The 13,601-nt window shown below is 37.2% G+C and overlaps 1 protein-coding gene and 1 pseudogene across 2 annotated transcripts; one reads left to right on the forward strand and one right to left on the reverse strand.

The window, feature by feature from the left end:
• The first annotated feature begins 594 nt into the window (after positions 1 to 594).
• Positions 595 to 3,220, forward strand: LOC132051557 (uncharacterized). 2 transcript variants are annotated; one of them, XM_059442694.1, is made up of 2 exons: positions 595 to 715; positions 2,322 to 3,220. In XM_059442694.1, exon 2 carries the CDS (start codon positions 2,418 to 2,420, stop codon positions 2,892 to 2,894), a length of 477 nt encoding a protein of 158 aa, XP_059298677.1. In that variant the 5' UTR covers positions 595 to 715; positions 2,322 to 2,417; the 3' UTR covers positions 2,895 to 3,220. The 2 variants fall into 2 exon arrangements, with proteins under 2 accessions (XP_059298677.1, XP_059298676.1); XM_059442693.1 differs by having other exon boundaries at positions 630 to 761.
• Positions 3,221 to 6,174: 2,954 nt separating this feature from the next.
• Positions 6,175 to 13,601, reverse strand: part of LOC132053734 (mediator of RNA polymerase II transcription subunit 15a-like) — a 15,016-nt pseudogene continuing 7,589 nt past the window's right edge.

The following is a 13,601-nucleotide window of genomic DNA, read 5'->3' on the forward strand; positions in this document are numbered from 1 at the left end:
ATTCCAAATCCGATCAACTTGCTCGATAACCGTCCAGATCTGAGAAGAAGCCATGGATTCTGGCATCACCGATGGCAATAGAGAGAGAATTTTTTTACTCGGCATCACCGACGGCAAGAGCGACCTTAGTTGCGGTGGCGCCAAGGAGATGTCGGAGGGCGGCGGTGAGGGGAAAGGGAAAGGAAAGAGGAGAGAGAATTTTTTTGGGGTCCGAGAAGATGATAAATGTGTAGTGAGGGAGAATAAAGGAAGATACGTATTTCAAAAGATCTTTGATTAGTTATGAAATGTAATTTTGGAAAAATAAAGCTACAAAAATTAAATAAAAAAATAAGGTAGTTATTATTCAAATAAGTCTTAAAAATGTAGCTATGACAGGTAAAAATTCCCTTATTTTAAGATAAAATGGTTTATAAAGTTCTGTAAGATAAGGGCCCTTAACTTATATTTTTGAGCTTTATTTTAAGATAAAATGAACATAAAAATTTGGCTTAAGAACGGGCTCTAAATATCTTCAACTTTTTTTTCGTAATTGATTCCAATTTCACTACGAGCCTCTTTAATATTTCAACATACTAGGTATTATTAACAAAATACATAAATAAAAGGCCGAAAAAGAAAGGGTGCAGTTTTAACTCGAAAGCTTGACAGGTTTTTTGTTAAATTTTCTGTACTCTCTTCACGCCTCTCTCATACCTCTGAGTATAACATTTATGTAAGTCTCTGGAGAAAACTGGCAGCTTCCCTTATCCTAATTAACTGTAAGAATCTCTCTCTATAACTTTGCTCTCTGGTTTTAATTGATCGGATGAACAGTAAATGTGTGTGTTCGTACCCAAGTTGAAATATTACTGCTGCCTTAATCAGTAGAGTTTATGTACATTATTCTCTTGAAATTGAAATAAGTTAAGGGATGCATAATGGTCATCTAGTTTCTTTAAAATAAAAGCGGCAGTTTCTTTTAAAGTATGCTTGATTGACTTAGTAATAATTAGGGGTGATATAATAAAATTGTCATTCTATGGCTCCTTAAGAGGTGTGTCAAGTTAGTACATGACAAGTAAAGTTGGACGCATGGAGTAATTGTAACTAGAGAATATTGGAAGCCTTGAAGTTTTAGTAAAGCAAAAGATGTAGAATATTGTATAAGATAGTAGAATTCAGCCCCAGAAGTTTAGGTTATGTTTTTGGAACTTTAATGCCAAGGAGATTGTTGTTGGTGCAATTAATTTTGAAATCAAAATTAGGTTCAGACACTTTGAAAGAGGTGGCATAATTTTAATTTCCCACCACTTTTGTTGTGTCTTATGTTAGAAAATATAGAAGTACTAGTATAGAACAGTCAACTGATTAGTGTGTTTGAAACACCAAAAACACCTATAGTAGTTTCTATGTTGTGACATGTGACATCATTTCCCGGAACACTGAAAATTCTTCCAAGTTAACCACTTAGATGAAGTGGAACTGAAGCTACTATAGTGTCCGTTACTCAATGGAAATACTCTCTGTAGTTTGATATGTCCTTAGCAGATTGTCTTCCGTTAAGAGGTTCTAGATTTCATTGCTCTCGTGAGGTTAGTATGAATCCTTTGGAAGAAGCTACGAGCTACGTTCTTTTGTTGTCTTCATGAGTTGAAGCCATAAGTGAAGGTTCGGTTTAGTTTCATCTTTGGGTTAAATACACCTTGATGCCTCACAGTTTTGAATCTTTTGCCTTTAGACTGCTTAGTCGTTTGAGTGTGAATCTACCTTAATATTGTTAGGTTCCTATGAAAATACAAATTATTTTGGACAATGCCATCAAAATCACATTGGATTATTACAACAAGATGGCCTACCAATTATCTGTTTTCCATTTACCAAAATATCATTTTCGGCAATTTGCTCAACTTGCCAGTTTTGCTCCTTCCCTTCTGACCCCTCTGAACACTATCACTGTCCTTGAGGGAAAAACCTAAACCAAGAAATAGGAAGTGTATGGTATATTGCAGCAGGGGTCTTTTTTTCTTCAGGTATGCTAGTTTTCTCAAGTTGGTGTGTGTCGTGCAGATTATCTAAGGTAATTATTACTCTATGTTCCAATGATCTAAACAAAAAAAATTAATCTATAATCCATGTGGTTTGGTGAGATTTAAGAAAACTTTTGAACAAGCATGCAAGAATTTTAATTTGATGAGACCTTTCTTGAAGCATAACTTTTAAAGGGGGCCGCTTGTGTTTTCCTTTTCAATGTATATATCATCATATACACTCTGATAATGTGATATTGAAATGTTTCCAATCCAACCCCTTAAAATACTAAATCCAATATTTCCATGCAGAAAATCTTTAACTAGCAGCTGTGGTATTACTTGGTCCTGGTTAAGAGAGCTGTTCCTATCCACAAGTTGTGTTTGATTCCAAGAGAAAACCTTCAAATGAAGTCCACAAGCAGTGTTCTATTGGACTTGGAGGCAGAAAGCAAAAGCTCTTCCTCTTCCTTGGAATCAAAACTTTTGTTCTGCAACGGAGGGAGTACTGATCTCGGGTCACAAATTTCCAAACTTAATCCAATTGTCAAGAAGCCTGATATCTCTTCAACTTCCCAGAGCCAAGTTCTAGACAAGGTCAAGAATTTCCTGGGAGAGCTATCAGAAGCGAATAAAAAGCTAGAGGTTGATGCAAAGGAAAATCCTAAAAAATATGATATAGAAGAACTCAGTGGGGAGGATTCAGAATACATAGAAATGAATTTAATCTTGGGTGTTGCAGAGCTTTATTCCTCTGAGGCTGTTGCTGCTGCTGAGTCTGCAATAGCTCGTCAGCAACCAGTTATTCCATTAGCTTCAAGTAGTAGCGCGACTTATGAAGATAGCCATGATGTTGATGACAGTAGCGACGAAGATGATTGTTGAGCTTTCATTGGACTATTGGTCCTTGGAGAATTAGGTGTAGTGTTTAGTTTCAAGAAATTATTTGTGGCATGTAGTTACTGTTTTGATCGTGCTCAAATGTGATGCAAACCTTAGAATTCCTTGTGAACATTACATTTCTGCCCCTCGACCCTTCCTATCTCTAACGAGTCAAGGCACCAGGCACTCACAGCATGGCTTCATACTAAATGAGGCTAAAAATATAAGCTGGTCCTTGTCACCCTTGAGACTAAATGTTGTTTAGCACTTCACTTTAGAGATAAGCTGGTCCTTGTCATCTGTGTATTGGATCTCAATCATTTGTTACCGGCGATTGAGCCAAAATTTTCACTGAGAGGATTCAAAATCTTTAAAAAAAACATACGAAGAAGCCATGGGGTTCATCACCTATTATATACAATGTAATTTTTCCATCCGGTACCCTAGCTCCGCGCCTCTGTCCATGTCTGTTATAGTGCTGTAAAATGCATATGTTCATTGGAAACTTAAACCTGTTCTTCAATAACAATATCTCTGTCTAATTTTTTTTTGAATATCTCTTCTTGAATCAAAAATTGCCATTAAAGTTAGTGTCAAGTGCTGGCACGTGGCTTTGTGATCTGTAGATCCTACATCAACGCAATTAAGTGTACCTTAATCATTTTTCTCTTAGGAAACAACCATTACTATAGTGCTTTCCTTCTTTTTTTCTCTCGGATTTAATTAAGTTGGACATAAGAGTCTGTACATACAATCTATTTCTACAATGAAATTATGAGAAAAGGCATCCTCTCTTTAGATCTTTTTTATGTTAGTAGCTAAAACATGGGGGATACTGTAATAGCAATGGATCCAAGATTGCGACGAAGCCCAGCATCAATTGAACCGGAGCCAAAATGGCTTCTTTTTACAGCCATTACACCAAAATGGCATGCCTTTTTTTTTTTAAACCCAAATGGGTATTTCGTGCAATGTTGCACGAAATGCAACAAATTTTGTTTTTTTTTTTTAATTTCGTTTTTAATATAAAAAACGAAATTAAAAAAAAAAAAAAAAAATTTGTTGCATTTCGTGCAACATTAATCGTCTTCTTTAGCAATGCCATAAATGTACCGAAAGAACGTAAATACAACTATCCTTGTGGTGAAAGCACGTTTCATTTCAAAGTTATGCTGACCCGCATAACTAAACATAACTAAAAGTACGTTTCTCCGGCGACTTTTAGTTAAACACAACTAAAAGTCACGTGATCCGATAACTAAATATAACTAAAAGTCCGCCCTCCAAAGATATTCAAAGAGCATTTCTAAGAAAGTATGCCTCGTATCGAGCTTGCATTTTAATCTTCTTATGCGTATATTGTTCCAACTCACATGCTTAATCTCTCGGTAAATTAACAACAATTAACATAAGTATGAATTCAAATTTCGAGACAAGCAACCCAAGCGATATGTCCAACTTAACGGAATATAAGTACTAGATTTTTTCGAATCTCGAGCTATTAAATTTAAAGTAACCATAAAACTTTGCGTCCATGACACGTTGAGTTTGTGGTAATTAAGTTATATCCCAAAGAAATTAACAAATCAATATTCTCGATTCGTGTGGATCCTCGTATATATACTTCAAAACCTAACAATAAATTGTTCGAATTAAGTGAATAGTAGTTAGTATCTCACGTTAATGACAATGGGTTCGTGCCTCGTGGTGTTTAACAATTAACATACCGCTATACAATGCAACCCATAATTAGTTTGGAATGACAAATACATATATATGCTTTTCAAGACAAAAAGTCCGCCCATAAGGCATAGTATGCCCCCATCGCATAAGTTTGATAATTCGTTAACAAATTTATCTTTGACGGGGGCATACTTTTAATCGGGCAAACTTGTATGGGACCAAGCATAAATTTGTGAAGGAATTACCAAAGTTATGCCGGACCCGCATAACTAAACATAACTAAAAGTTCGTTTCTCCGGCGACTTTTAGTTAAACACAACTAAAAGTCTCACGGATCCGATAAAACTTTAAGGTCCATGACGGAGTTGAGTTTGTGGTAATTAAGTTATATCCCAAAGAGTTGGAGTGGTCAAAAACATTGAAGATTTGTCTATGTATTAGTGTCCTATGTAATTTTATGTTTTTTCTTGGTTCGGTAGTAGTACTAATTAGGTTGAAGTGAAGTTGTACTTAGATGATTAACAATGGTTGTAGTACTAATTAGGTCAAGTGAAGTTCTATTTAGATGATTCACAATGTAATCTAATTTTGGTTAGCATATTGAATATGATTATGATGACTTTGTGAAGCAATACGTTATACCATCCGGTTAGTAATGGTTAGCCTATTCAACATGTTAACACTAACAAACATTCAATGGAAAATCTCGACAGAAAATAGCAACTACCATTTCAATGCAAATCTAGACAATAAGCATTGACCATTTGAATGCAAACCCGAACCCACACACACTTAAAGGAAAATGGTTATTTTAAGTTTTTAACGGTTAAAAACTTAAAATAACTTAAAATAACCATTTTCCTTTAATATTTTCCCTTCCCCAAAAAAAAAAAAACAAAATTTGTTGCATTTCGCAAATATCGTTACCAAATACCCATTTGGGTTTAAAAAAAAAAAAAGGCATGCCATTTTGGTGTAATGGCTGTAAAAAGAAGCCATTTTGGCTCCGGACTCTGTTGAAAAGTACTCAAACTAGCTAGACAATGCCTTGCATCTTCCAGACTGTCAAGACCAGCTATGAAAAAATGCGCAGAGGTACTATGACCGTCTATAGGGAATTCGAGAAGAGTTCATAGAGATAAGTATTCCAAAAACTTCAACCTCTAGCCCATCTACAAACTTTCTGGACAGAAATGCAAAATGGGATTGGGAGGATGTATACACAATTGACTATAGCAAGAACAATAGGGTTGCTTCCACTTGACAAACGTTTACGCATGTGCATGTATAATAGTGCATGAAGTATGATTTATGGTCAAAATTAGGCTAATCATTCCCTGTATTATACATGCCAAGGAAATGAGAGAGAGGAATGTACTTAAATGGTTAGGACATACTACTTGACCTGTATTCTTTTTTCATTTGAGTTTAACATCTGTGCACTGATAATGTAACATTTTTACACTATTTGGGTAAGGTAATCCACTAGGCTAACGCGAACAGAGTTTAAAGAGTGGGCTCAAAGAAAGGTCATATGGTGCAAATGATACTTTTAATGGGGTCTAAACCACCCTCCCTAATTGACAAGCCATCAGACACAACAATTTTAAACCATCTAATTTCACTAAGTTCAAAAAACACTGTATAGAATTGTCATTTTAGCTAAAGGACAAACAGCACAAAGGGCCATACACTTGATTAGAAGCAACTCAATGTCCAGCATATACAAACAATGTTCCGCATTCCAATTCAAGAAGCCGAGAAATGTGCAGTCACCACCACTAAATAGGAGAGGGCAGTCAAAGGGTGGATCAAGACAATCTCATAACTTGGATCATCAATTGGTGTTTGATCATGCTGCACTCAAACAATTCTTCCAAGACCATACTTTGAGCTGAAGGTTCCTCCACCACTTTGCTGTGCATACTCACAAATTACCTCGTGAGTGCAAACATCCCAAGTCCTTGCTATGTCTTTTAAAGACATTGGTTGTTGAAGACTACTCAGAGAGACACTAAACCTTGATTTGGCCTTCATGGATTGATCTTCACACTCTTTACTGCAGCAGAAAATAGTTAAAATCTAGTTTTAAAATGATTTACTTCGGTGTTAAAGTATAGAATATAACACTGGATAAGGGTGATCTTCAAAAATGTAGTTGATAATCTTAATGCAGATCAAAAGACGGATGTGCAAAAATCTTTTATGGTTTCTCTATGTAGCGTGTTCTAACATTTCATATCTCATGGTCAACATATTTTCCGGACCTATGATATCCTATCCGAGTAGTCAGCATGGCCAACATCAGCAATTTAATTTCTCCGGTAATTACTCTGTCATCCCTCTCTTCTTTTACCTCTCATGCTTAATGGACCCCTATGACTATTAGAGAATTCAAATTCATCATCTTTAGGCCTTTTGCAAATTAATAAGCTATGGCAAACATGGCATAAATTCCGGTATACCAAGGCTTTATTGATTTCACATCATGTAGTTTCTATTATTTCTCTCTTCTTCCTTTCTCTGTCATTAGTCATCTCTTTCTCAGTACTAAATCAAGTGGACCGGCCAACTTTTCCTCACCTGACATCAGCTGGAAATTTGTCCAACAAAATCAGGGAGAAGTCTGGATAATTAGCTGGAACGAGCAATCTCAAAGGTTGAATTGCAGACTGCACAGAAGTAAAAGGCAGTCAATCAATCATAGAAACAAACTGAATATAAGAGTTGATGACTGAAGTTCAGTAAATGAAGATAAAAATCTCACCATCTGTGCTGAAGCATAATGTGATTTTAAGCTTGGACTCAATGCGACGGCAGGAAAGGAACACTTTATGGTAGTGCCTTCACCATTCTCTGTTGCAGCAGTAAGAGCACGTGGATCTACACCTTTGTCACTAATTTCTACAACAGTGTCTATAAGTTGCTGATTGATATTCCGTATCTCTTCAACCAGAGCATGATGAACCTGCAACAGATTACCAATCATTGTTAGTACTATAGACAGCTGGAGAACCCAAAAATTGACAGTAAAGCAATTTCCTTGTCCAAGATCAACACATCATTATGAATGCTAGCATCTGAAAAATAACATCTTTTGTGATTAAACAATGTATCTCACATCAATAGGATATCCTTCCATCAGAGATAATTGCCGAAAAGCAAACACGAGTCGCGAAATAATAAAAACTAACTTATATTCCCTTATATGCAAAATGTAACAAATACTTTATGGGGGGTGGGGGGGTGGAGACCACCATTCTAACTGTTTACAAATTGTAGTACCCATTTTGCGCCATGTTTAGCTGGTCGTTGTGGACAACTTAAAGGGCCAATTAATGTATTTGTGCTTTTTTTATAAGATAATGGTGTTTTATTCAAGCAAGTACCAAGGAGGTACCTGCAAAAGTAGCAACACAGAGGAATTACATCCTCAATACATTAGCTATCAGCTCATAGTTTCTATGAAGTCAACAAGCTGAGAAGCCTCCCCTACAATCTGTTCCTTACACCAAACATATAAATCCTATACACACCTATATTTTAGAAAAGATACATGTTTTTTCTCTCCATTAAAGCATCTCATATTTATTTCAAGCCAAGTACTCCACATGATGCATACAGGAACAACTCTCCAAGTCTTCTTATATCTGCTATTACTATTTTGCCCCTACCAGCTAAGTAGTAGATTCTTCACTTCATACGGCATGGCCCATTGTACTCCAAAAATACTCAAAAAGATTGTCCAGATATGCGAGGTAAACTCAGTGAAGACGCATATGGTTAGGACAGTCTCATGCTTTTTCACACTAAAAACATCTGCAACACAATTGTAATCCCCTCTTCTGCAATACTTCTTCTGTCAGGCATGCATCTTCTACAGCCAGTCAGCCCCCAACCCTAAACAAGCAACCTTTGTAGGTGCCTCGGTCTTCCAAAGAATCTTCCCTGCCCATTCCACTTCCCAGTTGTCACTCTTTCCTGCAGCATGCTGTAGCAGCTCTTGAATAAAAGATTCCATTCTTTTTTGCCTTCCAGCTTATGGAATCTCTCTTATTGTCATCCAAAAGTATGAGATTCCAATGAATTTAGTAGTTGGCAGACTTCATTGATTTCCCAGTCATTGAAATGTCTTCTAAAATTCAGCTGCCATCCATTTCCTATAAAACAATCAGTAATGAAACAGTTAACTGTTAAACTGTACAAAGTAGGAAACTGATCTTTGAGACTCCCATTGTCCATCCATTGATCTTCCCAGAATTTTATTCTCCTTCCATCCCCTATTTCCACCCTAACATACTGTTGAAATTCACCCCCACAACCTACTGATATATCTTCAAATAGTTCCTCTACCAGAATAAAGAGCAGGATTTGGGTTCACCGGATGATATTTCCTTCTTTCACAGTTACTTCCCATAAGAAGTTGCCTCTCAACCTGTTAATTCTTTTTTCTATATTGACCGGAATAGGGTCAAGGGACATGAGTTAGGTATCCTATCTAGCACACTACTGACAAAAGTCAATTACCTCCAAAAGACAAGGACTGCTTCATCCAGGGGGATAACCTCTTCTCGCATTTGTCAATTACCCTTGCTACATAGATTGGTCATTTTTTCTGGCGCCAAGGGGAAAGCCCAGATAGATATTGGGGAACTTATCCACTTTACATGACCACAAATGCACCAGAAATCCCATTATTCAGTCCAAACATGATTGGGTCGAGTATTTTCTCGGTTATATACACTGATTGGCCACCGCCACTCCAAGTGAAGTTCTTAATTTTTTGAAAGCCCAGCTACCCATTTTGATACTTTCAGCCTCGACTCTTGATGGGCTCAAATAAGTTCTATTTAGTTCATTGATTTTGATACCAGGAGGTATTTCTGCTCTAATCCGGGCAGCTTTCAGGACAGCTCCGATAAAGCCAATCAAACAACAATGAAGATACTCAACTCTGGTTTTTAGAGTACTTTTCTCAATCACAAAATGATCTTTCTCAGCACCTTCTTCCTCAATGATTTTTATTGGCCAGCATATTAAAGGGGAGCTTGGAGCAACGGTAAAATTGTCTCCATGTGACCTCATAGGTTTGAGCCGTGGAAGCAGCCACTAGTGCTTGCATTAGGGTAGGCTGTCTAAATCACACCCCTTGGGGTGCGGCCCTTCCCCCAGACCTTGCAAATGCGGGATGCTTTGTGTACCGGGATACCCTTTTACCCATCTGGCCAGCATATCAGAGCTTAAAGTGGTGCTAGAAGAAAAGAGGAGCTTTTGATTGATTGTAGATATGCTCTTTGTTTCTACTTGAATGCTGTAATTAATGATGCTAAGGACTGATTTATAGGAGATACGAACAATGTACAAGATAGGAGTGAGTTGTTAAATTTTTCCAAGTGATATTTCACTAATGTATGTGCTTGTTCCCCAATCTTAGCTACACTGCAGCCTATTTATACTAAAAAAGCCTTGGTTCCAGATTTCTCTAATACTAATGAGGCTCATTTGGTGAAATAGTTGGAATTGCATTAAAGCATTAACCTTTTGCATTTGTTTCATTCTTGCTCTCTCTTTTGTCCATGTCTAAAGTCCAGCTTTTATTTTAACAACAAAATGCACGCTAACAGATATCCTCTTTCTATAAACAACTACAATTATCTACCACGGCACTCTCAAATTTAGATGTGTACTTTGGTACTTCTTTCATGTACGAGAAAGACAGAAAAAGTTACCTCAAGTATAGGTCTCTTGACACTGGATGTTGCTGTTGACTCTGATGCTTCAAGCCCATTGAACTGCCAGAAACTATCATTTACACTACAGCTTGAGGAAATAACATTGGAAGTTGCATACCGCTTCAGCTTCTTTGTTCCTGTAGGTCCATCCCGCATAAAGTAATTTTTTGCTTGGAGATAGTTGCTCATGGCAGCCAGATCTTTGCCAACAGCTGCTCTTGATCCATTTCCGAGTGCAGATCGTGCTTTCCTATCAATCGTACTGACAACTGAACTGATGTCACTAACTGACGAATTCAGTGCTTCTAGGGACATGTTTTTAACCTGAATGTAATAATAGGTCAAATCAAACGAAGGGTAAAAAGACACATATATTGGGATTACTGAAAAGTAGAATGGTATCATACAAACCACTTTCATCAAGCGTTCGAATGGTTGTTCAACACTTGATTTTGCAGAAACAACAGCGGAGCCATTAGCATGTGTACCACCTGGACTACTAAGCTCTGCAAGCAAAGGTGAGGCTGAAATCCCAGGAATACCTACTGCAGGGGATTGGGCAGGTGCACAAGCAACAATAGCTTGCTGATACTTTATATTTCCAGCCGCAGTATGTATTGCAAGGCCAATACTAAATTTTTCAGAATCCCCTGGAATCGGAGATGGAGCCCAGGATGTCGAAGGAGACGGAACGATAAACTGTGAGGTTGTAGATTGGAGAGGAGACCCAGCTTTAGTAAGAGATGCCAACATATTTTGTTGGTCCATTTGCGGAGAAGGATGTTAAGTAATCAGAGGAGATAGTGCCTGATGGACTTGAGGTGCAGAGATCTGTGACTTCAACTGTGGATGATGAGATCCGGCACGTTGGCCAACAGACTGTTGTCCAGTTTTCATACCTAATTGTCGCCTCATCTTTATGTCAGTAGCATCAATCATCTGGTGAAGCTGTGACATCTGGTGGACTGGCAATTGAGGAAGTTGCCCCTGCAGCAGAGACAAAGGAAATATTTTTCATATCATACAGCTATTTCTTATATTGTTGTAACCAGATAGTTCATCAAAATCCACTTTGCTTCTCAATTGGCAAAACATTTTCTAACAAGTATCAATAATATCCTCAATCTTCAACATCCTTTCCAAATTGAATTACAATTGCAAACAATACCTTTTGGTAAACCACCTCCTGCCAATCAGCTCCATTTACATTTCCCATCTGGACTGTAGAATCTAACGATGCGATAAATAAACACATATTGAGGATAGCACAAAAATTAAAGAACTTGACTACATATATCAAATTCAGGCAAATTCTGGGATATAACATTCTGTTTGATATTTCAGTTTTTTTTTTTTTTTTTTTTATGACATGGGAACCCGCAGCCGCTATCCTTTGGGTGCGCACAGGATAAACCCAGCTCCTGTGCAATTGCTCGCAAACCACACAGGAGAGATAACCCACAATAGGCAAGCCCCCGTACAACGAGCTCGACCCAAAGGCAAATCCCCCTTGTCGTGGCGGGGGGTTTCGAACCTGAGACCTCCATTATGAAAGCCCCATGCTCAACCAACTGAGCCACCCTTGCGGGTTGATATTTCAGCTAATATTCACACTTTTTAATTGCCATCTAAATGTGCTTGTCAAAGAAGGTTAAATTTCCCACTTTAGACTAGTACATTGACTGTTTATTTGGTAATATTCCAAAAGATCCATAAATTTTTTAATTGCCATCTAAATGTGCTTGTCAAAGAAGGTTAAATTTCCCACTTTAGACAAGTGCATTGACTGTTTATTTGGTAATATTCCAAAAGATCCATAAATTTAAAAAAATATACTAAGATTTCCATCTTTTAATTGAAAACAAAATGCATCTTTTGTATCACATTGTTGCTGAGTTCCAATGATAATATGGTTAAACCCTGATCAAAACAGCAAGACGATACTTGGTCCTTTCTACGGGTCCTAAATAACTGGTTTACTTCCAAAAAGATGTAAATCAGTGGTTAAAATAGATTACAAGTCCTAATATCATTTATACAGAAGGCATGAGAAGTGGATATTTGTAAGAATGACAAATTGCTGCATAATGATGGATGAAACCTAATCGAAAGCTTCTGTTAAGAAAAATATATACTTGATAAGGCTTCTGGTGTGGTTCTTTGTGGTTGATATAGCTGCTTCTGTTGTTGAAGTAACGGGCCTGATGTTTGAAGCCACTGAGTTAAATTGCTCACTGGAGCAGATGCAGGGCTCAAACTAGCAAAATTTTGCAGCCCAGTCGATGCCATGTTGTTCTGAATGTTCTGCTGCAACAGTGGTTGCCATGTTTGAGTTTGATTGGCTACCATAGGTACAAGAAGTTGCTGTACTTGGTTGTTAACTTGGAACTGCATGCTGTGGGATTCTACAGAAATGACCAAAAATATCAATTGCTTTCAAATAATTAACATAATTATTTTACCAGTAAAATACAAACAAGCAGCAGAAGAAAGCATGTCCTTGTAGTTTAAGATACAAAAAACAGAAATAATTGTTTTGCAAAAACTAATTCCAAAATACTAAATAAGAACTTCATCTAAGTTCATACTAGATAAATATACAGCAATATGCATTACTGTAAATGACCCGCTCTTACGTTATTCTTTTTTTGTTTTGGATAGCTAAAGAAAGAAGAAAAATAGTCGGAAAAAAGGAGAGACAACACTTTAAGGGGCAGGACTCTGACCTAGAGCACAAACAAAACTTACTAAGACTAGTCACCTAAAATTTATAAATAACTCAAAGATTAGTACAATGCTTCAATGTAGCTACAGTGAGTAAGCTTTTTCTAACAGCAGAACGAGGTAATTAGGTGTATATAAAGCATCCTATCAGAGAAATGATCTGCTTCTGCGAAAATGCAGCACTTGAAGTTTCAATGTTCACCTGGGCGGTGGGCATTCTGACCACTAGTTGCAGCATTGGTTTGTATAGAATTGGATTTTGAGATTTCGTGTGCCTAGTCAGCAACTTTGAAGATCTTTCCAGATAATCTTGCTGCAGTATTTGATAAACTAGAGATAAAAATGCTCACTACATGTCTAAATGACAGGAAACGTAAATTCATGTATTGTCAAAACAAGCAGGAGTAACAACTTAAACAATGTGGAAGAGAATTGCATTATACAAACAAATAGAAACAAGTGTAGATACGGCATACCTGACTTGTAGCAGCAGTATGGATCACTTCCTCATACCTCATTGCCATTTTCTTAAGTTCCTGATGATCTCCTTCTTGTCCAGAGACAGAAGACG

The sequence above is a fragment of the Lycium ferocissimum genome, chromosome 4 (assembly GCF_029784015.1).
Source record: "Lycium ferocissimum isolate CSIRO_LF1 chromosome 4, AGI_CSIRO_Lferr_CH_V1, whole genome shotgun sequence".
NCBI lineage: Eukaryota > Viridiplantae > Streptophyta > Magnoliopsida > Solanales > Solanaceae > Lycium > Lycium ferocissimum.